The sequence below is a fragment of the Argopecten irradians genome, chromosome 2 (genome assembly GCF_041381155.1).
Source record: "Argopecten irradians isolate NY chromosome 2, Ai_NY, whole genome shotgun sequence".
In the NCBI taxonomy this organism is placed as follows: domain Eukaryota; kingdom Metazoa; phylum Mollusca; class Bivalvia; order Pectinida; family Pectinidae; genus Argopecten; species Argopecten irradians.
In genome coordinates, this window is record NC_091135.1 from 12,974,804 (window position 1) to 13,000,707 (window position 25,904).

The 25,904-nt window shown below is 35.6% G+C and overlaps 1 protein-coding gene across 1 annotated transcript; it reads left to right on the forward strand.

The window, feature by feature from the left end:
• Nucleotides 1-473: 473 nt before the first annotated feature.
• Nucleotides 474-21,976, forward strand: LOC138316886 (solute carrier family 28 member 3-like). Its single transcript, XM_069258533.1, has 10 exons — nucleotides 474-606; nucleotides 6,432-6,585; nucleotides 7,275-7,466; nucleotides 12,573-12,734; nucleotides 14,692-14,817; nucleotides 16,494-16,624; nucleotides 17,175-17,358; nucleotides 17,732-18,025; nucleotides 18,725-18,905; nucleotides 21,570-21,976. The coding sequence occupies exons 1-10, from the start codon at nucleotides 497-499 to the stop codon at nucleotides 21,593-21,595; spliced, it is 1,560 nt and encodes a 519-aa protein (XP_069114634.1). The 5' UTR covers nucleotides 474-496; the 3' UTR covers nucleotides 21,596-21,976.
• The last annotated feature ends 3,928 nt before the right edge of the window (nucleotides 21,977-25,904 follow it).

Sequence of the window (25,904 nt, forward strand, 5' to 3'; positions counted from 1 at the left end):
TTTCTATTCAGTACATCTTATATTTTCTTTGCTCGTGGTTATTGGAGATGTACAATGTCGTTTGCGACCGTTTCGAAGGTCAATATTTGAGGAAAACGAATCAAGAACATTAAAAAACTCGAAAGGTATAGCTGTGAAACGCTTAATGACTCCGCACCACTCTTTAATGTTTCAAAATGTACACACACAAAAATATCGTTGTTTATTCTTGCTCGTGCTGATTTTGGCTTTAACTAATAGATTACGTGTTTCTCAATTACAGGACACAAATGTTACACAAGACCTAACACAAGCCCATATCCAAACCCCGGGACACACGAGATCTCGTCTAAAAGCCATGCAGTCCGCCATTGCCAATTTATACCGGAAGTGGTACAACACCTGCTGGAAAATAGTGTACACAATTTTGGTGCTAGCGTATTTTGTATATTTCGGATTCGCAATGCACTTCAAGTTTGGGGATGAAGGTTCGATTCGTCTCCTGGCGTGTACAGTCATGGTTACCACTTTCTGTGTTGGGAAATGTATCTACAAACGTTTGGAGGCCAGTGACTGCTGTTTTGGTGTTATCATAGACAGGAACAAATTACAAAGGCTGTTTAATGCGTACGTATTTGATTTAAATATCTTAAGATATTCTTACAACCGTGTATCTGAAATTAACACCTTAATGTGTAACCGGTTGCACTTTGATGCATGTCACGTTGGGATATAGCGAGTTGTATAATGACATGGAGGTACCATAGCTATAACAGACACTCCATTCCGCCACAATAATGGTACCCTCGTGCGATCACTTAAGTTTCTGAACAGTAACTTAATGTGGTTTAGAACATCAAATTAAGATCGTGATTTTACCCATCAGTAATGGTGTTTCTCCGAGAAAAAAAAGAAAATACTGTTCCCATGTGCGAAAATAAACGTCAGTCCAAAGCTTCTCTTGAAATTGGTTTACCCAAAATGCATTTTACAAACACTAAACTGATCATAAAGCTTCAACTGTCAGCTTACGGGTTAAAATGTTAAAGGTAGATTTGTCTTTCATTTCAAGTGTTGGCAACCTACCGTACTATATATTTGTCTTAACGGTACATATAGCCTGTACTTTGTTTGGATATGCAATCTCTGTAATAGCAAGAGGCCCAATAGGCCTTAACGGTCATCTGACTATTGATAAAAGATACCATATATATTGTAGTATTGAAGTACAAAGCAAGCCATTTAACCCCTGTTGCCCTGAATGAAGTTCAAAGTCATTCATTTGAACAGACTTGGTAGCGCTGCATCAGAGCATGATACAGGTCCAATATCATGACGCTTGGGCCTCTGAGTTATTGACAAGGAGTCACATAAAAATCAACCTACTTTATCCCTGTGACACTGTTTGGAGGTCAAGGTCATTCATTTGAACGAACTATAACTCCTCATCACAGCATGCTACACGTCCAATATCAGGTCTCTGGACTCTTAATTATTTACAAAAGTCGCTTAAAGATTTTAGCCTATTTGACCCCTGTGACCTTGACTGAAGGTCAGGATCATTCAAGTTAATGCCAAGAAGACGTTTAAAGATTTAAGATTTTGACCCCTGTGACCTTTAAGGAAGGTCAATGCCATTCATTTGAACAAACTTTATAGCCCTATATTAATGAATGCTAAATACCCAATATGAGTACTCCGAGTCTTTCGGTTATTGAGAACAAGTCGTTTGTATGAAATTGAACTCACCGCGGACGTCGGACGACAACGGACGGAACATGATGACTATGTATAGGTCATGATCCTTCGGGCCAGATGACCTAAAATCAATTACCTTAATTGATACATATATAAACTAGGACAACTTCTTATGAATATACATGTATCTGAAAACAATACTGGAGAAGGGAGAGTGCCTAGCGGTTTGACAGCATCGGCGTTCTCGTTTCTGCTACACAAGACACCTTGAATTATATTCATCGTATAACTTCCATTGGTGTTATCGAATTACTCAAGTGTTGATCAACGTTAACGGGAAATTCAATACTAAGTGTTTCCTTATCAACTGTTACAATAGACCTAACTCATAGCGGTATCTATTTCCATCAACGTTGCTGGAAAAATTAAAATTAACGAACTTCTTTGAAAACTGAATAACATTTGAAGCTAGGATTGGGAAACAAATTTCTGGTCCTTTTTTTACAGTATTTTGGTTCTGTCTCCTATTCCAACTAAATGCTCTGTCGATATATTCAACTGTTCTCCCCGAAGTAAACTGCCAGATGATGCAGTGTCGGTGTTTCGTTCAGTTTCTAAAGTAATATATCTTTCTGAACATTGCCGTAGGGATAACGTACTTGCGAAGGAAACTATCGGTACCTGTCAACTCCAGATATTTACAGCACAAAAGAATACAAATTTAGAAACCGACTCTATTATTGAAGGGATTCAGTTAGCAGCAATGTTGAGGACATCCGTTACTTTATACAACCAATACGGCGTGCTTTTAGAAGTTCATTATTTTCAATACGACTTTCAAAACAGACAGCATGTAAATAGATCATTATTTTCTTGTAAATGTAGCTGTAATTGGCTTCGGGCTAGGATTGCAACGCTATCTCGTCAAATTTCTAATGAGTTCGCTATTTGATCTGGCATCTTAAATCCATATCTGAACACGTGTCAATGTCTTTAATTGTAATGTATTTGGTAACACTGAATTTTTAGATGCAACAAAATTTGAGTTGTAGTAACCAATGGAGTAAGACGTTACACTGATAATGCATACAAACTGTGTATAATAATTCAGAAATACTACTACGTAGCATGCATGTCAATGAACAATGAAAAATAGTTTTATTTGTATAATGATAAGGACAAAAATTAATATGTCTGTTTAGGGTTACCGACCGACGCTAATTTTTAACCTCCGACGCTATTTTTTTTCTCACTATTCTAGGAATTTTTTTAAAAAGTCGGGATTTCCACCTCAGACTCCGGTTCCGACCTTTAATTTAGAGTGAAAGACACTAAAAAAATACCAGTGTAACCCTAAACAGACAGATTTTTTTGTCATAAGAGTTAGTAGAATTACATCACATCTTGTACCAGAAGATTTAATTTGTACAAATTCTTTGTTACTATGATCAACATTCGCAATACCATCCCAGAACTAAGACTACCGAAACCATCTCATTGCCCTCATTACCTTACGATATGAGGGGTATTACTTCGAGCCGTTTTACGGCCACTCAGTGATAAGCAAAATATTTTGCATTGACATACCTTAGGGTTAGCTGCATATTGATATTGTATACTAATCATAATCGATTTTTATGGGTTCATGGTAATTTCAGAGGTGAAATGTCAAAGGGTGAAAATTCATAATTTCACTGTTTAAGTCCTAATTAATTAAATATCAGAAGATAAATAACATTTTTGCAGTTTTTTTGCAAATCATGAGTTTGTGAAATTCAGTTCAGAAAACCGATGATAAATTGAATAAGTAGGTCACAGTGACCTAGTTAAGCACTTGTTCTATTTTAGCAGTATCAAACGTGAATAAGTTTGCTGCAAACATGGATTTTTCAACATTGGCTGGGATAAAGTGGGGGTCATGTTCAATGAATGGTATCATGTGATAACACATTATCCACTATTGTCCCGATTTTTAAAGCAGGTTTTTATATTATTTCGAGCAACACCTTCACTGAAGGTAGGATGTTAGAGTTTTGCCTGCTACCCCACTGCATGATACTAAAAGGCGACAAAATTTGGAATCTTAACTTCGTGACTACATAGATGAATATATTTTAGCTATTTCAATGCTTTTTAATGGTGTTTCGAACTTAATTAGAATTAGGATTATATAACGATCTTCTTCAGATGATTACATCCTAGAGTCATGTTGGCTGGTTAGCGTGCATAAATTTGGTCACATTTAATTGGTGGTATCGTATTTCAACTTTAAGTGTGTCCTTCGGATTTTGCAAATTGAAGGCAAATGTTTATGCTATTTCAATAGAGATTTCATGAGGGATTTCTTAAGCAACACCACTTGTGCTGCTGCCCCCATTGTGTAAATGTAAAAGGCGACTAAGTCTGGGATCTCAGTTCTTAGTGGCTACCTAGATCAAAATAGGATTGGATTCTGTCTCTCAAACATCTTAGAGAATGCTTCTTTCTCTTCATGAAAATCAGCTACTTGCAAGATGATACTCTATCAGCATGCTACACGAACACTTAATGTTCAATTACATGAAATTATTGCCAGAATCCACGAAATACGGTTTCATATTTTAGTCGCCTTCTTTACAATCTAGTACACACAAGGGAAAAAATACAGATATCAAGCTTGCATATGTATGTGTTACTTGAATTTTATCTCATAAAACAATCTTCAGTAGCTTAAACCACCTGTTGTAACATGAAAATAATACAAGATATTAGTTGACAGATGACACCATCCATTGAATATGTGTAGGTCATGATCCTTCGGGCCAGATGACCTAAAATCAATTACCTTAATTGATACATATATAAACTAGGACAACTTCTTATGAATATACATGTATCTGAAAACAATACTGGAGAAGGGAGAGTGCCTAGCGGTTTGACAGCATCGGCGTTCTCGTTTCTGCTAAACACGACACTTTGAATTATATTCATCGTATAACTTCCATTGGTGTTATCGAATTACACAAGTGTTGATCAACGTTAACGGGAAATTCAATACTAAGTGTTTCCTTATCAACCTGTTACAATAGACCTAACTCATAGCGGTATCTATTTCCATCAACGTTGCTGGAAAAATTTAAAATTAACGGAACTTCTTTGAAAACTGAATAACATTTGAAGCTAGGATTGGGAAACAAATTTCTGGTCCTTTTTTTTACAGTATTTTGGTTCTGTCTCCTATTCCAACTAAATGCTCTGTCGATATATTCAACTGTTCTCCCCGAAGTAAACTGCCAGATGATGCAGTGTCGGTGTTTCGTTCAGTTTCTAAAGTAATATATCTTTCTGAACATTGCCGTAGGGATAACGTACTTGCGAAGGAAACTATCGGTACCTGTCAACTCCAGATATTTACAGCACAAAAGAATACAAATTTAGAAACCGACTCTATTATTGAAGGGATTCAGTTAGCAGCAATGTTGAGGACATCCGTTACTTTATACAACCAATACGGCGTGCTTTTAGAAGTTCATTATTTTCAATACGACTTTCAAAACAGACAGCATGTAAATAGATCATTATTTTCTTGTAAATGTAGCTGTAATTGGCTTCGGGCTAGGATTGCAACGCTATCTCGTCAAATTTCTAATGAGTTCGCTATTTGATCTGGCATCTTAAATCCATATCTGAACACGTGTCAATGTCTTTAATTGTAATGTATTTGGTAACACTGAATTTTTAGATGCAACAAAATTTGAGTTGTAGTAACCAATGGAGTAAGACGTTACACTGATAATGCATACAAACTGTGTATAATAACTCAGAAATACTACAACGTAGCATGCATATCAATGAACAATGAAAAAAAAGTTTTATTTGTATAATGATGATAAGGCCAAAAAATAATATGTCTGTTTAGGGTTACCGACCGACGCTAATTTTTAACCTCCGACGCTATGTTTTTTCTCACTATTCTAGGAATTTTTTTAAAAAGTCGGGATTTCCACCTCAGACTCCGGTTCCGACCTTTAATTTAGAGTGAAAGACACTAAAAAAATACCAGTGTAACCCTAAACAGACATATGTTTTTGTCATAAGAGTTAGTAGAATTACATCACATCTTGTACCAGAAGATTTAATTTGTACAAATTCTTTGTTACTATGATCAACATTCGCAATACCATTCCAGAACTAAGACTATCGAAACCATTTCATTGCCCTCATCACCTTACGATATGAGGGGTATATTACATCGAGCCGTTTTACGGCCACTCAGTGATATGCAAAATATTTTGCATTGACATACCTTAGGGTTAGCTGCATATTAATATTGTATACTAATCATAATCGATTTTTATGGGTTCATGGTAATTTCAGAGGTGAAATGTCAAAGGGTGAAAATTCATAATTTCACTGTTTAAGTCCTAATTAATTAAATATCAGAAGATAAATAACATTTTTGCAGTTTTTTGCAAATCATGAGTTTGTGAAATTCAGTTCAGAAAAATAAAAACAAATGGAAAGTTGTAGATATATTTAGGTGAACATTGAAGTTAAAAATGGAGCATTTTATCTGTTCTTTAACATCAATTTTTTTACTTTTGATTTGGAATAGTGCTGTTTGCCGAAAGTTCGCCACATTTCCATATTAAGCCTTTATATCTTACATTTTAAGACACTCGTAGAGGCATGGAGATGTCAGTGCATTTTCTGGTTACTCTCAGATAGGCTATCTATACTTTACCTTAATACATTGCTCCTTTTTTTGTTTTCAGCTTTCGTATGCCTCTTGCAATAGCAACGGCGTTGTTTATTGTAATTTACATTATCATGGATATCTCCATGGATACGCCGAGAAACCTGACGTCACTTTCCGGAGTAGCATTTTTGATTATTGCTCTCTTTGTCTTCTCGCAGGATCCATCAAGGGTAAGATATACTGATATGGGACTACGGAGTTTTCAGAAGGGTAAAATTTGAATGTAGACAAAGCAAACTGACAAACTAGAATACGAGAACACAATCAATTCAGCGTAGGGTTACTTGTTTTAAACATATTTGCACGTCTATTCCAATTGAAATTGTCCCAGCCGCCATGTTTTCAACCTAATGTAGTAATTTATTTCTATAAAATGTCTCATTGTATATTCTAGCTACTTAGACCGGGAAAGAAAATTTACTTGATGACTATTTGATTAACTTTAGTTGTTTTAACGTCCAGCCAGAGTCATTTAAGGATGTACCAGAAAGCCGTATTGCCAGGACAAAAAGCGACAGACTAGCGGTCGTACCTGCTCCACATGAGTTTCGAACACTCGACCCAGCGGTAGAGGGCTTGTTGTCATGTTTTCTACCAAGGATATGTATATAATCTTAATTACTCCGCTAATGCGGTCCTTTGGATTAACACCTTCCTGTTCGGGTCTTTTTGACGAGCTTGATGAATGAAATTAGCATTTTATTTATTTTTCCTGCATAGAACCGTAAAGTGTTATCATATATCATTGACTAGGATATCTCCTTGATTTAATTTTTCTAAATATATTTTTCACATTTTACCCATATAAAACATTTATTCTCTTTTTCTTTCTATAGATTTTGTTTTGATTTTGTGACAGGTGAAGTGGCGCCCGGTGTTCTGGGGACTGGCTCTCCAGTTCCTGTTCGCTCTACTGATCCTAAGATGGCGGTTCGGCCTGCTGGCCTTTAAATGGCTCGGGGAGCGCGTCTATGAGTTCTTGTCCTATACTGATAAGGGTTCCATGTTCGTGTTTGGAGAGAAATACACGGACCATTTCTTTGCCTTTAAGGTACAATGTATATGCTAACCGGCCTGTTTTCCTGCTGTGTAACGTTCTGATATTGTTTTCGAAATTCAAAAATTAACCTCATAGTTAAGATACATCATTTAAAAAAGATATCATCACACAATTTAACGAAGCAGACGCAATATACATGTATTGTATATTTTGTATAAATGAAGAACGAGTTCATTGTCAGTGTCATATAATAAATGTTATAATGCTTAGCATTAGTTCATTGGCTTTGCCAACCGTTGTATAATTTTTGTCCTCGAGTTTTTCATAACTATTTAAGCATTGATGTCACTATTTTTAATTTCATCGGGGTATCAAAAAAAGTTTGCAAACTGTGTGAATCTCACAAAAGTTTTCAAACAATTGTTCGTTTTTTCATAACCCGATACAATTAAAACATAGTGACAGAAAAGCTTACAATTAAATTTAGACTATTTGAGATCAAATATATCTTAATATATTTACATTTTGCCACTGCGACTCCCATTACTCTAATGATAATCGTGATCTGCATTATGAGCCAATAAATGCAGCCTAGACTTGGTGTAGTAATATCTACATAAATGAATGTGAGTCTTGTTTACTGACACCATGTTAGTCCTCGAGGGAAAATTGACATTATTGTTGAATGAACCATTTTGGTTATAAAACTTATGAAAAACTCTTTTAAATGTCTGGATAATTGAAAGTAAATTGAAAAGCCATTGAAAAACATTGAAATTTTGTTTTATTTTCAATTTTTTATAGGGACTATTTTTTATCACATTGAACTTGGCTGTTGAGGTTAAATGGCTGAAGCGGGAACTTCAAATGTTCACTCGCATCTAAATTATGTTTTACTTTGAACTAGAAGTAAGATGTAAATATATCTTAATATAGCACCCTAACGGGCGCTATTCTATTTATCTGCCACCTAGATTGCATTTATATCTCCAATAAATGTAATCTAACAGTCCTTTAATTGTTAATAATGTACAATTCCGTTGATTTTTCCACGGATTTATTTTTCAAATTAATACAAAACGTTAATGTCTCTATTGTAGCGTCACGATATCATCGGATTTTCGCGCCATTTTTTGTGTGAAAACAAATAAAAAATAATTATATTTGAATGAAAAAAGTGCTGTTATACAATCATCCTTTGAGTTTGACAATAACGACATTTAACACACTTCGATTTTGGAAACAAATCTTTGATTTAAAAAATAATTCCACTATGGGTTAACCAACCATCATTTCGAAACAACAAAATTGAATATATAGCATTGGACATTGATCACAGGTTCCATTGGTTTGTTAATGATAACATTAGGAAAAGAAAAGATTTAACATATAACAATGAGTAAACCTAAGTCTAGTTTAAAGATGCTCCACCGCCGACAGAGCATAAAATGGTACCCATCATTTGAAGAATAATTGGTGTTAAATCGTGTATATATATTTCTTAATAACTAAAACAAAAAGAATTATCAAATCGATGTAGCATTGATGTTGCTTTCAGCAGTAGGTTTTAAACATTCAACTTTCAAATATCAAGATAACGTAATTTAGACGACTGTTAATCTTTTGCTATGATTGAAACTATTTAAATTTTCATTTCATGAATTTTTTATCAATAATAGATGAAGTTCATATTTTCAAAAATTCCGATACAAATATTTCTATCCATTCCTGAGCTTGTCTTTGGTTAAAGATCAAACAAAAATACACCTTGTATATAAATGATATTTTACAACGTCCCTCGTCACTTTAACGTGGACGTGATGATTTAAAATGTAGGTACAATGTATAATCAGGGACTCTTCTAGAAGTCATACTGTCACCAATACACGTAGTTCGTGACGACCTCGTAGTTAATCAGTATAGGATCAGAAAGCTGAACCAGACACGTCAGTCTTTACGACATCAATGACATCTTTAAGGCTCACATTCCATTTATTACCAATCACTGGTAATGAATATCTCGTGCCTTTGAACAACTGGAGCCATATATATATTTTCGAATGACTTGTTTCGCAATTTCTCATATGTTCACTTTCATCTTGAGGTAATGTTACTAGGCTAATGAATCTGTTTGCAGCAGAAAAGGGTCATTTGATGTTTTTCCTTTGATCTGTGAGCTATAAACGAAAAAGTTATGAGGAAAATATGTAATAGAAAAAAATATTTCAAGCATCAAATTAATTTGGTTTTTTTTATAGCTGATTTTGTTAGGTCCGACATATCACATTACCATCAGACATTCACTGTGTTGTTAAAATTTTGCATGGACTTTCTATATATGTTGATAGTCGAAATATCCTAATGTTTCTTTTCATTTCAGAATATGTTATTGTTAGATTGCAATTCGGGCAACAGGTATTGTCTGTATTAGTCCTCCCCCAATAAAAATATAAACAACAGTACAATACAAAAAATCCACAACTAGAAAATATAAGTATTGGAGAGTCTCACAAGTTGAAAATAAATCATAATACAAACTATTATCAGACAAGTATTCGTAGTTTCTTTATAAAGGTTCACAATAGCTTAATGAATAAATGAAAAGTGTTCGCAGTATAAGGTCCAAATGTTTCTATATTTGATACCACTTACACATACTGCCAGTTATGCTGGTTTTATTATTTTACCCCTTTTCATAATTGTGTTATAATGATGTTGTATTCTTTCCCCAGGCCTTGACGGTTGTGTTATTTTTTTACTGTATTTTCCCTCTCCAGGACTTGACGGTTGTGTTATAATGTTACTGTATTTCCTTTCCCCAGGCCTTGACGGTTGTGTTATAATGTTACTGTATTTTCTCTCCCCAGGCCTTGACGGTTGTGTTATAATGTTACTGTATTTTCTCTCCCCAGGCCTTGACGGTTGTGTTATAATGTTACTGTATTTTCTCTCCCCAGGCCTTGACGGTTGTGTTATAATGTTACTGTATTTTCTCTCCCCAGGCCTTGACGGTTGTGTTATAATGTTACTGTATTTTCTCTCCCCAGGCCTTGACGGTTGTGTTATAATGTTACTGTATTTCCTCTCCCCAGGCCTTGACGGTTGTGTTATAATGTTACTGTATTTTCTCTCCCCAGGCCTTGACGGTTGTGTTATAATGTTACTGTATTTTCCCTCCCCAGGCCTTGACGGTTGTGTTATAATGTTACTGTATTTTCTCTCCCCAGGCCTTGACGGTTGTGTTATAATGTTACTGTATTTTCTCTCCCCAGGCCTTGACGGTTGTGTTATAATGTTAATGTATTTTCCCTCCCCAGGCCTTGACGGCTGTGTTATAATGTTACTGTATTTTCCCTCCCCTAATGTTACTGTATTTCCTCTCCCCAGGCCGTGACGGTTGTGTTATAATGTTACTGTATTTTCTCTCCCCAGGCCTTGACGGTTGTGTTATAATGTTACTGTATTTTCTCTCCCCAGGCCTTGACGGTTGTGTTATAATGTTACTGTATTTTCTCTCCCCAGGCCTTGACGGTTGTGTTATAATGTTACTGTATTTTCTCTCCCCAGGCCTTGACGGTTGTGTTATAATGTTACTGTGTTTTCCCTCCCCAGGCCTTGACGGTTGTGTTATAATGTTACTGTATTTTCCCTCCCCAGGCCTTGACGGTTGTGTTATAATGTTACTGTATTTTCTCTCCCCAGGCCTTGAGGGTTGTGTTGTAATGTTACTGTATTTTCCCTCCCCTAATGTTACTGTATTTTCTCTCCCCAGACCGTGACGGTTGTGTTATAATGTTACTGTATTTTCTCTCCCCAGGCCTTGAAGGTTGTGTTGTAATGTTACTGTATTTTCTCTCCCCAGGCCTTGACGGTTGTGTTATAATGTTACTGTATTTTCTCTCCCCAGGCCTTGACGGTTGTGTTATAATGTTACTGTATTTTCTCTCCCCAGGCCTTGACGGTTGTGTTATAATGTTACTGTATTTTCTCTCCCCAGGCCTTGACGGTTGTGTTATAATGTTACTGTATTTTCTCTCCCCAGGCCTTGACGGTTGTGTTATAATGTTACTGTATTTTCTCTCCCCAGGCCTTGACGGTTGTGTTGTAATGTTACTGTATTTTCCCTCCCCTAATGTTACTGTATTTTCTCTCCCCAGACCGTGACGGTTGTGTTATAATGTTACTGTATTTTCTCTCCCCAGGCCTTGAAGGTTGTGTTATAATGTTACTGTATTTTCTCTCCCCAGGCCTTGACGGTTGTGTTATAATGTTACTGTATTTTCTCTCCCCAGGCCTTGACGGTTGTGTTATAATGTTACTGTATTTTCTCTCCCCAGGCCTTGACGATTGTGTTGTAATGTTACTGTATTTTCCCTCCCCTAATGTTACTGTATTTTCTCTCCCCAGACCGTGACGGTTGTGTTATAATGTTACTGTGTTTTCTCTCCCCAGGCCTTGAAGGTTGTGTTATAATGTTACTGTAATTTCTCTCCCCAGGCCTTGACGGTTGTTTTATAATGTTACTGTATTTTCCCTCCCCTAATGTTACTGTAATTTCTCTCTCCAGGCCTTGACGGTTGTTTTATAATGTTACTGTATTTTCCCTCCCCTAATGTTACTGTATTTTCTCTCCCCAGGCCTTGACGGTTGTGTTATAATGTTACTGTATTTTCTCTCCCCAGGCCTTGACGGTTGTGTTATAATGTTACTGTATTTTCTCTCCCCAGGCCTTGACGGTTGTGTTATAATGTTACTGTATTTTCCCTCCCCTAATGTTACTGTATTTTCTCTCCCCAGACCGTGACGGTTGTGTTATAATGTTACTGTATTTCCTCTCCCCAGGCCTTGACGGTTGTTTTATAATGTTACTGTATTTTCTCTCCCCAGGCCTTGACGGTTGTGTTATAATGTTACTGTATTTTCTCTCCCCAGGCCTTGACGGTTGTGTTATAATGTTACTGTATTTTCTCTCCCCAGGCCTTGACGGTTGTGTTATAATGTTACTGTATTTTCTCTCCCCAGGCCTTGACGGTTGTGTTATAATGTTACTGTATTTTCTCTCCCCAGGCCATGACGGTTGTGGTATAATGTTACTGTATTTTCTCTCCCCAGGCCTTGACGGTTGTGTTATAATGTTACTGTATTTTCTCTCCCCAGGCCTTGACAGTAGTGGTTTTCTTCAGCACGACTGTCTCCGTCCTTTACTACCTGGGCGTCATGCAGTTCATCATCTGTACTATTGCACGTTTCATGGCCTCAACCCTCGGTACTTCGCCCACGGAATCTCTTAATGCAGCTGCCAACATCTTCATTGGACACGTAAATATCAGAACACCTGTTGCTATCCCTCGTAACGTAAAAAAACAGTGTCAGATTAATTCATTGCGTTTTAATGCCCCTTTAGGAGATTTGCGATATGTTATATACCGGTACAGTATAGCTGTGTGCCCTTACTGCACTGTGGTATGTAGACATACAGGTATATGTTGTGGGTGCACAACAATACAATTTTCAATCTAAAATGGTAAATTATGTCTTCTTTAACTTTAAGAATGATGCCGTCCAAATATATAATTACCAAATGTATCGTAACCACATTGTTCTGACAAATATTAAAGAGACGGTACCCGCAGAGCGCTCTGATGCTGTTGTTGGAAATCATTTTACAAATAGACGCCCTCATGTTTCACCCCTTGTTTATATATCATTATTTATACCCCGCCCCGGGGGAAGACATTTAACAACAGTTTAACAGATCTGTCGATAGAAATCCACCAGATAGTACCTTATACAGGACATTCCTGGTTTGGTTCTTTAAAGTTATCGATTTTATCTTCCCAATATTAAAATATTACCCTAAGGCATTCTGTTCATTTTTTTATATTTTTGATTGCAGTATCATTTTTCAGATTTATAAAGATAATAACAAAGCGGTAAAATGGAGCTACAAAAAATCATACCAGTTAACACTTAATTTTTGTTTAGAATAGTATTTTTCTCTCATATCTACACGTGTAGATAATACTGGCTGGTATAGCGCAATACACTCAAGTCGCCCGAAACTGTATTGGATGGTTTCCCATGCAATAAGCCTCGTGACGTCACATCGTCAACAAAATTACTATTTTCCCGGTTCAATTATATTTTTTCCGACACTAGGCTGGGTTTACTTTAAAAGATACAAACAACGATATTTGCGCTTGAAATATCCCGCAATTTTCATGTATGAGATTTGACTTGGAGTCTTTTTTCCCGAATTTATTTCAAAATCATAGTAGTAAAATTGCAATAAAACGTCGGGTATAAAAGAAAAATACACTTTAATATGTTGATATGAAGGATAGGGATATTCTACTCTCGGGTCACAAAATGTAATAAAACCCTCGGTAAATCTCGGGTTTTACTACTTTTTGTGACCCTCGGGAAGAATATCCCTATCTTTCATATCCACATTATGAAAGATTCTTATAATATGTATCAAGCTAAAGGTGTTCCATGTCAGGGTGAGGTTTATTTTGAGTAGTGGGGACGTTAGTAACTATATTATGTACTTCAATAATTAAGCTAGGATATTGTTAATCAAATCCAAGAATGTAAAAAAGCCGAGCGGACCCAATCGTCAGATGATTCCACCCTGAGAACACTAACAAATGGTTTCTATTCTGGAACTTCGGGTTTGATTTCACAATATATAGTGTGTTTTAAATTACTAATTTCCTTTACTCGGGGAGAAATAATAAAACATAATGGATCAAAACGTGAAAGAGCAACATTCTGATGGACGTAAATACATCATTGACCAATGTATTTACATAGCATTTGTGACAATATTTAACATATATTCTTCAATCAAAACATGTTGAACTCTAAAACGCTCCAGGTTAGGCATAATGAAAACATATGTATAACCTGCTGAAGATATTAGCTGATTAGTCAGAAATAAATTATTTAATCATGATTAATCTGAATTTACAGTGCAATCAAATGACCACGAGTTTGAATAGGGCGTATGACTTATTGGTTATTGCCACCAAGTCATTTTCCGATTTTTTCTCATTTAAATAAAACATACATTTGTATAGAAGGGTAGATATATAGGATTTTTTAAGTTGGATTAATCCATCTAATAAAAACTTTTTATCGTGGCATCACTATTTCGTAATTTGCCCCAGAGTGAGCAAATGAAATCCACGACCATGTTTATTTAAGTAAAATATTTTAGGTACAATGGATAATAGATATGCTGTAAGATTTATCTATTTGGCTTGTATTTCAGAGTGAGGCTCCTCTTTTGATTAAACCCTTTTTACCGGAAATGACGAAGTCAGAACTACATGCTGTTCTCACTGGAGGTTTCGCCACTATAGCCGGAACTGTCATGGCTGCCTATATTCTGATAAATGTAAGTTAGAATATCAGCAACCTTCAAGGTTGGTTAAGTCCAATGAAATATAAAGACGGCGAAATTAAGATTTACTCTGTCTATATATATTATATCCAGACCATTTTCAAAGCATACAGCGAACAATACATTTAGTCAGTTGTCTATCTTGACCAGGAAGATACTTCTCTAAAAATTGAACGATGTCAAACTCTTTATATAGAACAATGACGTCAGTTTTTCAACAAGAGGCCGTACCAGGCAAGCTCCGCATCAGATGCAATTTCTGTCTCTTCTTTCGCTATATGCCACCTCTGAATTTCATTTACTAGTGATATTCTACGGTGTTGCCGACTCCATTCCAATTACCTCCTCTTTAATGCTGATTCAACGTGTTTTTCTGGCATTTTGTTTTCTTCTAGTATGCATCAATGCATATGCACGCAACTTCGAAACCCCAACTAAGTGACCATCGCAGTTTCATTTACATATAACACAGTCCGTCAGGCATCGGTGAGAAAGGATGGTCTTAAATATTATAACCTTCTTTAGTCTCATACGCATTCAAAAACCTTTAATTGTGGTATTTTTAACATTTGTTTTTGAGATTAGATTTCTCCCGTTTAATCGGGTTTTACAATAAAAAACATCTTTGTGTTTCATTATATTAACTTATCAGATAAATACATTATATAGTTTCATTGGATTATTTGATCGACAGAAACGCGGCGCCATGTCTCATTCTGAACACTGTACACCCCACACCTTCGGAGACATTGAACGTTCCGCCACCAGAGTTTTGGTTTCGTTGTTTTGGATGAATTCGTAATATGGCCACCTCTCTACATAACCAACTAGGGCGACAAACGTTCAAAAATTAAACAAAAATTTGAGGAACTGAAATATATGTAACTTGCAATGTAGCTGTCTCCATAACGATTTACCGCACAATATTTCCCCAAGGCTGATGGGTTGCTTTTTTCGGAGCACGGAAAGCAAATGGTATTCGTTTTCAATACTTGGTATTTATTCGACATAAATAATAATTTATTCGCATTAAACTGAATAAAATATGAAGGCTTGATCACACGCGAAAATTACATTTAAAAACATGCTTAATGTCAATTTATCATCAACACAAACAACTATGAGGGAAGTTTCAACAGGAAATGCCTAAGGAGAAGGAAATTAACATCAAAATCGATTCTTTAGGGCCGGCTAACATTTTATAACAGAGCCTGGTTACCCGTCAAGAAGATGAAATCACGCTTCTACAATTATGAAATTACGATTCGTGAACTCCATAATTTTTAAAAATGTTTAATTTGTGTTCGTGGTTTCCAATTAACCATGGGTAATATGGGCATGCTGTGTTTATATAGTGTTCATATATCTAAGGTCAATGGTTTACCTCACCACTAAGGATAAGGTGTTTCTCCTTTTATAAACCAACCTATCCAAGTAAAAACATGCGTGCATGACATGTAGGAATGTGTAAACCTTCACCAACACAAAAAGAAGTCTATTAATTACAATTAAAACAGAAGAAAAAATGTTAATTGTGTACCTTAAACACTGCAGATCAAGGGACATAACTCCTACCAAAGGTAGATAATAACCTTAGAACCAGATCGGTTCACCAGAAGTTGGAAACTGTTCTTTTTTTATTTGACAACTATGTTAATTATACCTTTCAGGTACCAGCGAACCATCTTTTGTCTGCTTCAGTTATGTCCGCGCCGGCTGCTTTGGCTATGTCAAAGTTGATCTATCCTGAAACAGGTCGACCCATCACCGATCCTGATAAAGTATATCAAATGAATAAATTGTAAGTTAAAAGTTCCTTCATATTCTTATTTCCGCACAAGGCTGACGAAAAGAAGCATTTCGCGTGGCGTTTATTTTTTAAAATGTCACACAGCGTTAATACCAGCCTTACTTTATTAAATTAGAATATGAAAGCTTTATTTATCAAGTAGGGAGGTGACTTTTATCCAGGGAAGGATTGATATATCAAATCAACCTGTAATAGGAAAACAATCATTTTAAAGCAGAAGGTTACAGTGTATTAGTGTCATTTTACGTCAAAGATGAAGGCAGTTATTTACAAGCTTCTTTCCTCCCGCTAGTATAAATGTCGTAGTTAAGATTTACAAGCTTCTTTCTCTTTCTTTTCGCTAGTATTAATGTCGTAGTCAAAATTTACAAGTTTCTTTCCTCTCGCCAGTATTGATGTCGTAGCTGAAATTCACAAGGTTCTTTCCTTTCGCTTGTATTAATGTTTTAATTAAAATTTACAACCTGTTTTCCTGTCGGCTGCATTCCTCTCGTCGATGGAATTCACATGCTTCTTTGTTTCCGGTTCCGCTGTCACCAAGTCAAGAAAGAAATGTGATCGAGGCAGCTTCCAACGGTGCGTCGCAGTCAATTACCCTCATTGCAAACATTGCTGTGAATATGATTGCATTCATTGCGATGCTTGAATTTGTGAACGCCACTTTGGATTGGTTCGGGGCCAGAGTCGGACTAGAACCACCAGAGTACGAAAGACTTACTTTTCAGGTGAGCAGGGAAATTGTTAAGGTTATCATACACGGGTCAAAACAGTATTTGGTATACCATGGTACGTGTATTTACCTGCTGTTTTCATTTTTTGTTCTGTTTTATAGAATTCATGTCGCATAATAAAACTAAACCAGACATCCATGTGGAAAGAAGATTTGTTGCTGTTTTTGATTTTGTGGATATAAAGTTGTATTAGGTCAACTGTGTTTCGTAGAATGAAATGTTGTCAATATCAATACAATATGTTAAAATTCTTATAATCAAAGGGCGTTATATGTTATATTTTTTGTAGCATCAGTATCAGTTTATCAGCATAACTTTACCTTAAAAAAATTCCTTCCACAACTAAAGATATGTTTTCTGATTCCAGTTTCTCTGTTCTTACATATTTTGGCCGATTGCCGCCATGATGGGAGTTGACGTAGCAGATTGCCGGAAAGTAGCGGAAATGATCGGAACTAAAATATTCATTAACGAACTAGTTGCATACACGGAATTGTCTGTTTACATGGCTAACAAACAAAACCTTACATGGTATGAACAAAAGACGCAAAACATGTCGTCATTAATTGCTAACGGAAGTGACGTCACACGATGGTATTACTCTGGCGAGGACATAGTTTACGCTGATTTGAATATCACTTTACGGAAAGGAATTCTGTCTGTAAGTATGGCGCATATCTTGAAATGGTCGTTGGAGTGAGTTACTGATTTTCGAAATGTCGATAAACATGTACGATCTATCAATAAAAAATAACAGAGAAATAAAAGTATTGCTTCTCTTCACGAAAACCTCGAAAAAAAGTTTTTGAAAAACATGTGTGAATTATAATTAGAATCTATTGATAAAAAGGCAATCGTTTTGACCCAGTGTCAGCTCATTTTGAATTTTGTATTGACATGAAAACAACTGTTCTGTTATGCATCAAATCTCTTTTGAAAAGTCATAACTATGCCTCATCAACATTTTATTTATAATTTGTCAATATAAAAACCACAGGTACATATAAAGAATAAAACATGTATTAATATAAATGTACATTACTTCCTGTTTGGCAACATCTTGACGACACCCCATAGTCTTTTCGATGGAACGTTTGTAGGCAACTGGTGGATTAGGATGAATGAAAAAACTAGAAGAAAGAGTCTTAAATACCACAAGAAGGAGATTAGAATAAAATATCAAACCATGCGTTATTCACAGTTCATCCAATGTAGAGTCACTATAACTGACGCTGAAGTTTATAATACCTGTGTCGCACGAAGAAAAAACTATAAACATGACTGAATTCACTTGTTACAGTGGGATGAAGTGATTTAAACATCTACATCAAATTCAAGCTGGTTTGTTTTAATCCTACAGGACAGGTCTACTGTGATATCGACGTACGCATTATGCGGCTTTTCCAACATCAGCTCGCTGGGGATTATGTTGGGAGCACTAGGTGCGTTGGCGCCGTCTCGTAAGACTGACGTTTCCACCTTGGTGGTTAGTGCCATGGTTACCGGAAATGCAGCTTGCTTTCTGACGGCGTGTATTGCAGGTATTAGTATTGTCAATACAAAAAATATATGTATTATATAATATTCCCCTGCTGTTAATGTGTGAATATTGTAATGCTCCTTGCGAGCTTCAAATTTCAAAGATCTCACGCTGATATATGGGTTCAATTGCGGATGCATTAATTAATATACGCCTTCCCATCGAGAGATAACCATATCGATTGCACCGTAAGGATGCTATTGCGTTTAATGTCAGGAATTTGTTACTCCAGCATCTTATGATAATAGTCATTGTCATTTTCAATGCTGAATTAATTCTGCCATACAGACACTTTCTTCTGGTGGCATGTTTCAGCCATCGTGGTATTTTCGGTCGCGCGATGGCGGGATGTCGATCAGGCGATTTATAACATGACTTATTGAGATGTATGTATTTGGAAAGGAAAGTCGACTTATATCTTGAAAAGTTGACTTCGTTTATTACGATGAGATCCATAATAACCTGACTCAACTTTCCGAGATGCTTATAACTCGACTTATCAAATAAAATATCTTTACAAGTCGTGTTATAACTCGACTCATCGTCAAAATTATCTTGACGAAGTCTTGATATCGTAGCGCGACCTAAAGCAACACGAATGCAGAAATATGCCACCATTTATCAAATTCATCACCACAAATTTATCTTCCCACTCAATTTGCCCAAAGCTCTCATGCTTTGAGTGTAGCGATTTCGAGATATTGTGAACTAAAGGTCAGGGACAAAAGATCGGTTGAATTCACCTAACTTCCACATTGAAAAGCTTCACATAATTCCACGTTTACATCTGAGCTGGTTTCTGCAACTTAATGAATTAATCAGGAAGGAATGTTGTCGTATCTGAAAGAAATGCGGAAACTAATGCAAGACACCCCATCATACAACGCTTAATGACAGACTCTGTGATCTATAATAGTGACGCCAAGTTATAGCTTCACTTGGAACAATAGTGTAATTTGTTGTCATTTGTCTGATCAAGGACTCCTTCTGGTAAATTGCATTGAGAGTGTGGAGAGTGCACTCACATTATCGAGGCATTAGGTTATATATGATAGGAAAGAGCAATATAAATTTATGTTTTATGTCGGTGTTGGTTTGAGCAAAAATGTTCATCAATAAAAACCCTTCCATCGCTCTATTCTAATTCATTAAAAGGAGCTTATAACTAAACACTGGTATAAACGTAATGATCACTAATTTCTGTCAATGTTCCTTTTCTACATAGTTGTATTCTTGCATCTCTAATCGACGTGTTGACATTCTGTAGTTGAAGTTTTGGTAACATATATAGGTTAATGAAGAGACAATAGAACTATGATCGTGTTAAAATTATGTGCTTGCTTGTAAATTTGATTTAAATCCCGCTGTGTCAAGCATTCCTCGCTAATAACTGACGAGAGAAAACCCACGTGATTGGTTAGGGGTCACCTGCCCGATCACGTGGGTTTTCTCCGGGCACTCCGGTTTCCTCCCACACTAAGACCCCTCGCGCGCTTACATCCCGGTCATCATGATTGATTTGCATACGTTGTATAACTTGTTTCGAAATCGATGTAAAAGAAAAAGAGTTTATATTAATAACTGACCTACATAAACCATAATCGTATGACGGTTACTTTGAAGGCGATTTAACGAAACACTCGCTCTACCAAAGCACCAGTTATACTCCACTGTGTTTTCCACGGGCCTGGAGATGATTAATGATTTAGCATTTTGATTTTTGAAAGAACAAATCGTTAATTATTTAACCTGGACTAATATGTGTTGCTTTTTTGTCAAAGTCACATTGGTTTTGAGCTGTGAATGATGTTTCGTTATCTCTCGATTGGACATACAGTGTAGTTTACTTAGTATAGTGCTAAAGAGTCGGCGTGGCCAAGTCGGCGTGCCCAATTCAAGTCGGCGTGTGTAAGTCGGCGTACCCCAGTCGATATTTCTGAGTTCTGTACAACCTGACATGCCATAGCGATCAGTATTAAAATATATCCTCAGAGACGGCAAAACCAGAACATATCGATCAGTGTCAAACACATTGGTACACATATATATATACACATTACTTATGGTAAAACTCGCCATTCGTGCTGATGTCGATATTGTAAGGATATAATCGATACTGATGAGAACCCTTATAGCTCTAACGGAATTCTGCAGTAAATTCTCTTTGTCATAAAAAGGGTAATGAAGCCGTTACGTTAAAGAAGGTAATTTCACCAGCAGTTCATACCGGAAACTCGTCAGGTGACGGCAGTAATGCTGTTAAAACAGTACCGTTAAAAGTTACACCAAGACCTTCACATTAAGAAAACCCACAGATATTTGCCTCTGTTCGTCACAGGCTTCTCTTTATTACGTCAATAATATGTACTCACGCGCCGAGCCTTATTTAGATTGGTCAGTACACGTGCACGCGCTGACAGCTTAATACTATATATAGCTTAGGTCTAATGGTTTATTGGCTGTCGTTTTGACAGAAACCAAATAAGATGACACTGACATGTACTTTTTTCTTACTATTTACTGATGATTTGTAGCTGATTTACATCTGTATAACCTGTTTTGGATATCCCTCGTTGGCGATACTTATAACGGAGTATCGGATGGTTGAGAATTGTAAACCTTTCAATAGTTTCTATAACATGACTTACTGTTTTAATTGTTTCAGGTCTATTGTACCGAGGTGATGTTTGAACAGGTGTAGCGGCCACTTACACCTGACGCTGTTCTAGATGTCACACACAGATGACACCGCTTATTTTAAATTCAATTTATATACAAAGCCTATGTAGCAGTGACAACAAATCTATATTAATTTTCTCTTTCAATACAATAAGTATGCGAATGGCAGAATTATTTTATTTAATGACTGACGACAGTTGAACGTTGAGGTAATGTTTACTGTGTGGTAGCGAGCTAAATGCTGATAATATAAAATAAAGTATTTTCAAACACGTGCATCAATATATACAGTTCAGTAAAAATATTGATTTGATGAAAGAGGTATTTTCGTATGTAATGTCAACCAATATCGTCTAGGATCATTATCTCTATTGTGTGTCCCATTGTATGCTAGCTAGGAAAGTTTTTCTATCAGATGTAATAAAATTTGCCTTTTGTATTGAAATAAAAATGTGTTTAAACTAAAATCGTTAATTTGACGTGCTAATCAGTTTTAATTCTATACATTCTGTTACCTAATTAGCAGACTCATTTATGTTATATGCATACATAGAAAACAATGTCGAGATATTAACAGAAAGACAACAAAGCGAAAAAATACCTTATGGAAAAAGTGTTCTAGCTATTTTGTTTATCTCAATACTAAATCCTGGAATACCACACACACACTCTCTGATGTTTTCCAGGAATATCACACAAACTCTTTGATGTGTCAAGTAATACTAATAAAAACTTGGATTTTTCCAGTTAATCTTGATAAACACCTTGATGTTTACAGGAATACCATAAAAAAACCCACTTTGATGTTTCAAGTTATACTTGATAAACACTTTGATTTTTGTAGTAATAGCATACAAACTCTCTGATGTTTCCAGAAATACCACACTATCACTTTGATGTTTACATGAATACCGCACAATCTCTTTGATGTTTATAGAAATGCCATACAACCACTTTGATGTTTCCAGTTATATTTGATAAACACTTTATTTTTGTAGTAATAGCACACAAACTCTTTGATGTTTCCAGTAATACCACACAAACTCTTTGTTGTTCCAAGGAATACCACACAATCTCTTTGATGTTTACTGAAATACCGCACAATCTCTTTTATATTTACAGGGACACCACAAAAACTCATTGATATTTACAGGAATACCACACAATCTCTTTGATGTTTACATGAATACCACACAATCTCTTTGATGTTTATAGAAATGCCATACAACCACTTTGATGTTTCCAGTTATACTTGATAAACACTTTATTTTTGTAGCAATAGCACACAATCTCTTTGATGTTTCCAGTAATACCACACAAACTCTTTGTTGTTCCAAGGAATACCACACAATCTCTTTGATGTTTCCGGAAATAACACACCATCTCTTCGATGTTTCCAGGAATACCACACAAACTCTTTGATATTTACATAAATACTACACAAACTCTTTGATGTTGACATAAATACCACACAAACGGTTTGATGTTTCCAGGAATATCACACAATCTCTTTGATGTTTACTTGAATACCACTATCCCTTTGATGTTTACGAAATTACATAAACTTTTGATAAATATAAAATCACACAAACTCTTTGATGTTACATAAAATACCACACAATCTCTTTTGATGTTTCAGATATTTAAAAATACACACAATCTCTTTGATGAATACACAACTCTTTGATTTTATAATACCACATCTCTTGTTACGGATATCAAATATCACACAATCTCTTTGGATTTACAGGAATACCACATAATCTCTTTGGGATTTACAGAATACCACACAGTCTCTTTGAGATTTACAGAATACCTCACAAACTCTTTGGTATTTACAAGATTATCACACAAACTGATTGGTATTTACAGGAATACCTCAAAAACTCTTTGGTATTTACATGAATACCACACAAGTACTTCAGGAAATCTTCGAGGATCTCCGTCTCCGTCAATTTCAATACAAACGCTGAGTTATATAATACAACTGCTACTTTTATTTATTGGTAGGATTGGTCAGTTATAATATACACAAATCTTTTGTGCAAGTGTTAAATTTGTAACTTCCATTGGAGTGTTTCTTCTTTGTAAGTTACATAGAAAAAGCAAATACTCTAAAAGTAACAAATGACTTCAACATAAAAACCGTTAAAAATTAAAACCATCAAAAAATGATTACACCAAGACAACTAGAAATAAAGTAATCGTGCTTCATACCGACTTTCATTCACTTATGAGACATTACTGATTAGTAAATTATTCTGCCTTTCTATATAGGCCCTGAGTCTACATACATTTATTTAACAGTTAAAGGATAGTTAGATTGCATTTATTGGAGATATAAATAAAATCTGGGTGGCAGATAAATAGAATAGCGCCCGTTATGAATATTTATCTGCCACCCAAATTGCATTTATATCTCAAATAAATGCAGTCTAACTATCCTTTAATTGTGATCTTTACATTTTACTTTCTATTTCAAAGTAAAACATGATTTAGATGCGAGTAAATATTTGAATTTCCCGCTTCAGCCATTTAACCTCAACAGCCAAGTTCAATGTGATAAAAAATAGTCCCTATAAAAAATGAAAAGACAACAAAGTTTCAATGCTTTTCATAAGTTGCTTTTCAGTTTACTTTCAATTATCCAGACATTCAAAAGACTTTTTATAGATTCATAACCAAACTGGTTCATTCAACTACAATGTCAGTTTTCCCGCGCGGACTAACATGGTGTCATTTAACAAGACACACATCCATTTATATAGATATTACTACACCAAGTCTAGGCTGCATTTATTGGCTCATAATGCAGATCACGATTATCATTAGAGTAATGGGAGTCGCTGTGGCAAAATGTAAATATATCGCAATAGAATAGCAGAATGAATCGGACTAGGAAGATTTACGATCTTCTACATTAGAAGACTTCAAACCATGCTTCAGATTATGTAAGCTCTTTAAAACGTTTGACTAGTAAACATTTACATTTATACGGATCAGGGAAACCGTAGTCAACATGGACGCAGCCTTTTGAAAGAGGGTGTGATCAAAGCCCAGAATTCTCTAGCTACAATGTTTATGTTATGTACTTATCTCATGTTATGATGTAACACATAAGTGCTATAGATATTATGTAACTCCTCTTAAGTAGACACTTGCAATACCAGTTTTAGCATTAAAAGCATCATGGATATTTACATGCAGAACAGAGCCCACAGGAACAATAAAGAATTTTATTGTTCGGATTTGTTGTAGTCGAAGTAATAATTTTGCACATTAAATACACTCTGGATTGCTTTGCATAACATATTTTCTTCCGGTGTTTGCAAAACCTGTTGTTTTGGAAATAACAGTAACCTTGAAAACAAAAAAAAATATTCATAAAAGAGAGATTAATTTGGAGGGATTGATATTCGAAGCGTGTAGTTATGCTTAAACAGTAGTCTGAAGAAGGTGATAATTAATTGCCTGGTAATATTATGTAGTGTATCGGCGTACTAAAAGCGTTCATGTAAATGTATAATTACCAATTTATACTTTAAAACTAGCTTTCCATTTCAATTGTGCTATTTTATAGCGAATACAATGTACATGTAGGTATATATGGAAAAGTTATGTAATGCGAGTAAGTGTCTTGTATTGTATGAAACTTTAGAAATCTTAAGTGCAGGTAGTTTGATTTAAAAGTGAGAACCTATTTTTTTTCATTCCGTCATAGTTTATTTGAGGAATATATTTTTATTTTGTTGAGGTTATGAGGGTAAATGATAATGGAAGACGTGTAAATTATGTAACCCCGGTGAAGCCGGCCTACATAAAATTTACACGGGCTCCATAATCATTATACCCTCATAACCTCAACAAAATAAAAATATATTCCATATATTTCCATTTTTCACGTAAATGAATATCATTTATTCACGCGGCAGTTGCATATTTTGCATAATGATAATGGAGCCCATGTAAATTTCATGTAACCCGGCTTCGCCGGGGTTACATAATTTACACGTGCTTATAACCTCATAACCTCAACAAAATAAAAATCTATTCCTTATATTTACAGTTCTCCACGTAAATGAATATTATTTATACTCGCGACATTTGAATGTTTTTTAATTAAAATACCCATATCTTGTTCTCTCCCGTCATCGTCAACGAATTCGATTGAATAGCTGATTGGAATCGATTCATTTATATGTTCCCACCAAAAGTGGGGTCATTGCTCCACGTTGCTACGCCAGCGACTATTCCCGTAACAATAGATTCGCCGCGTTGTACTATCATTATGCACTGATAATGATAATACTAGAAAGCATAG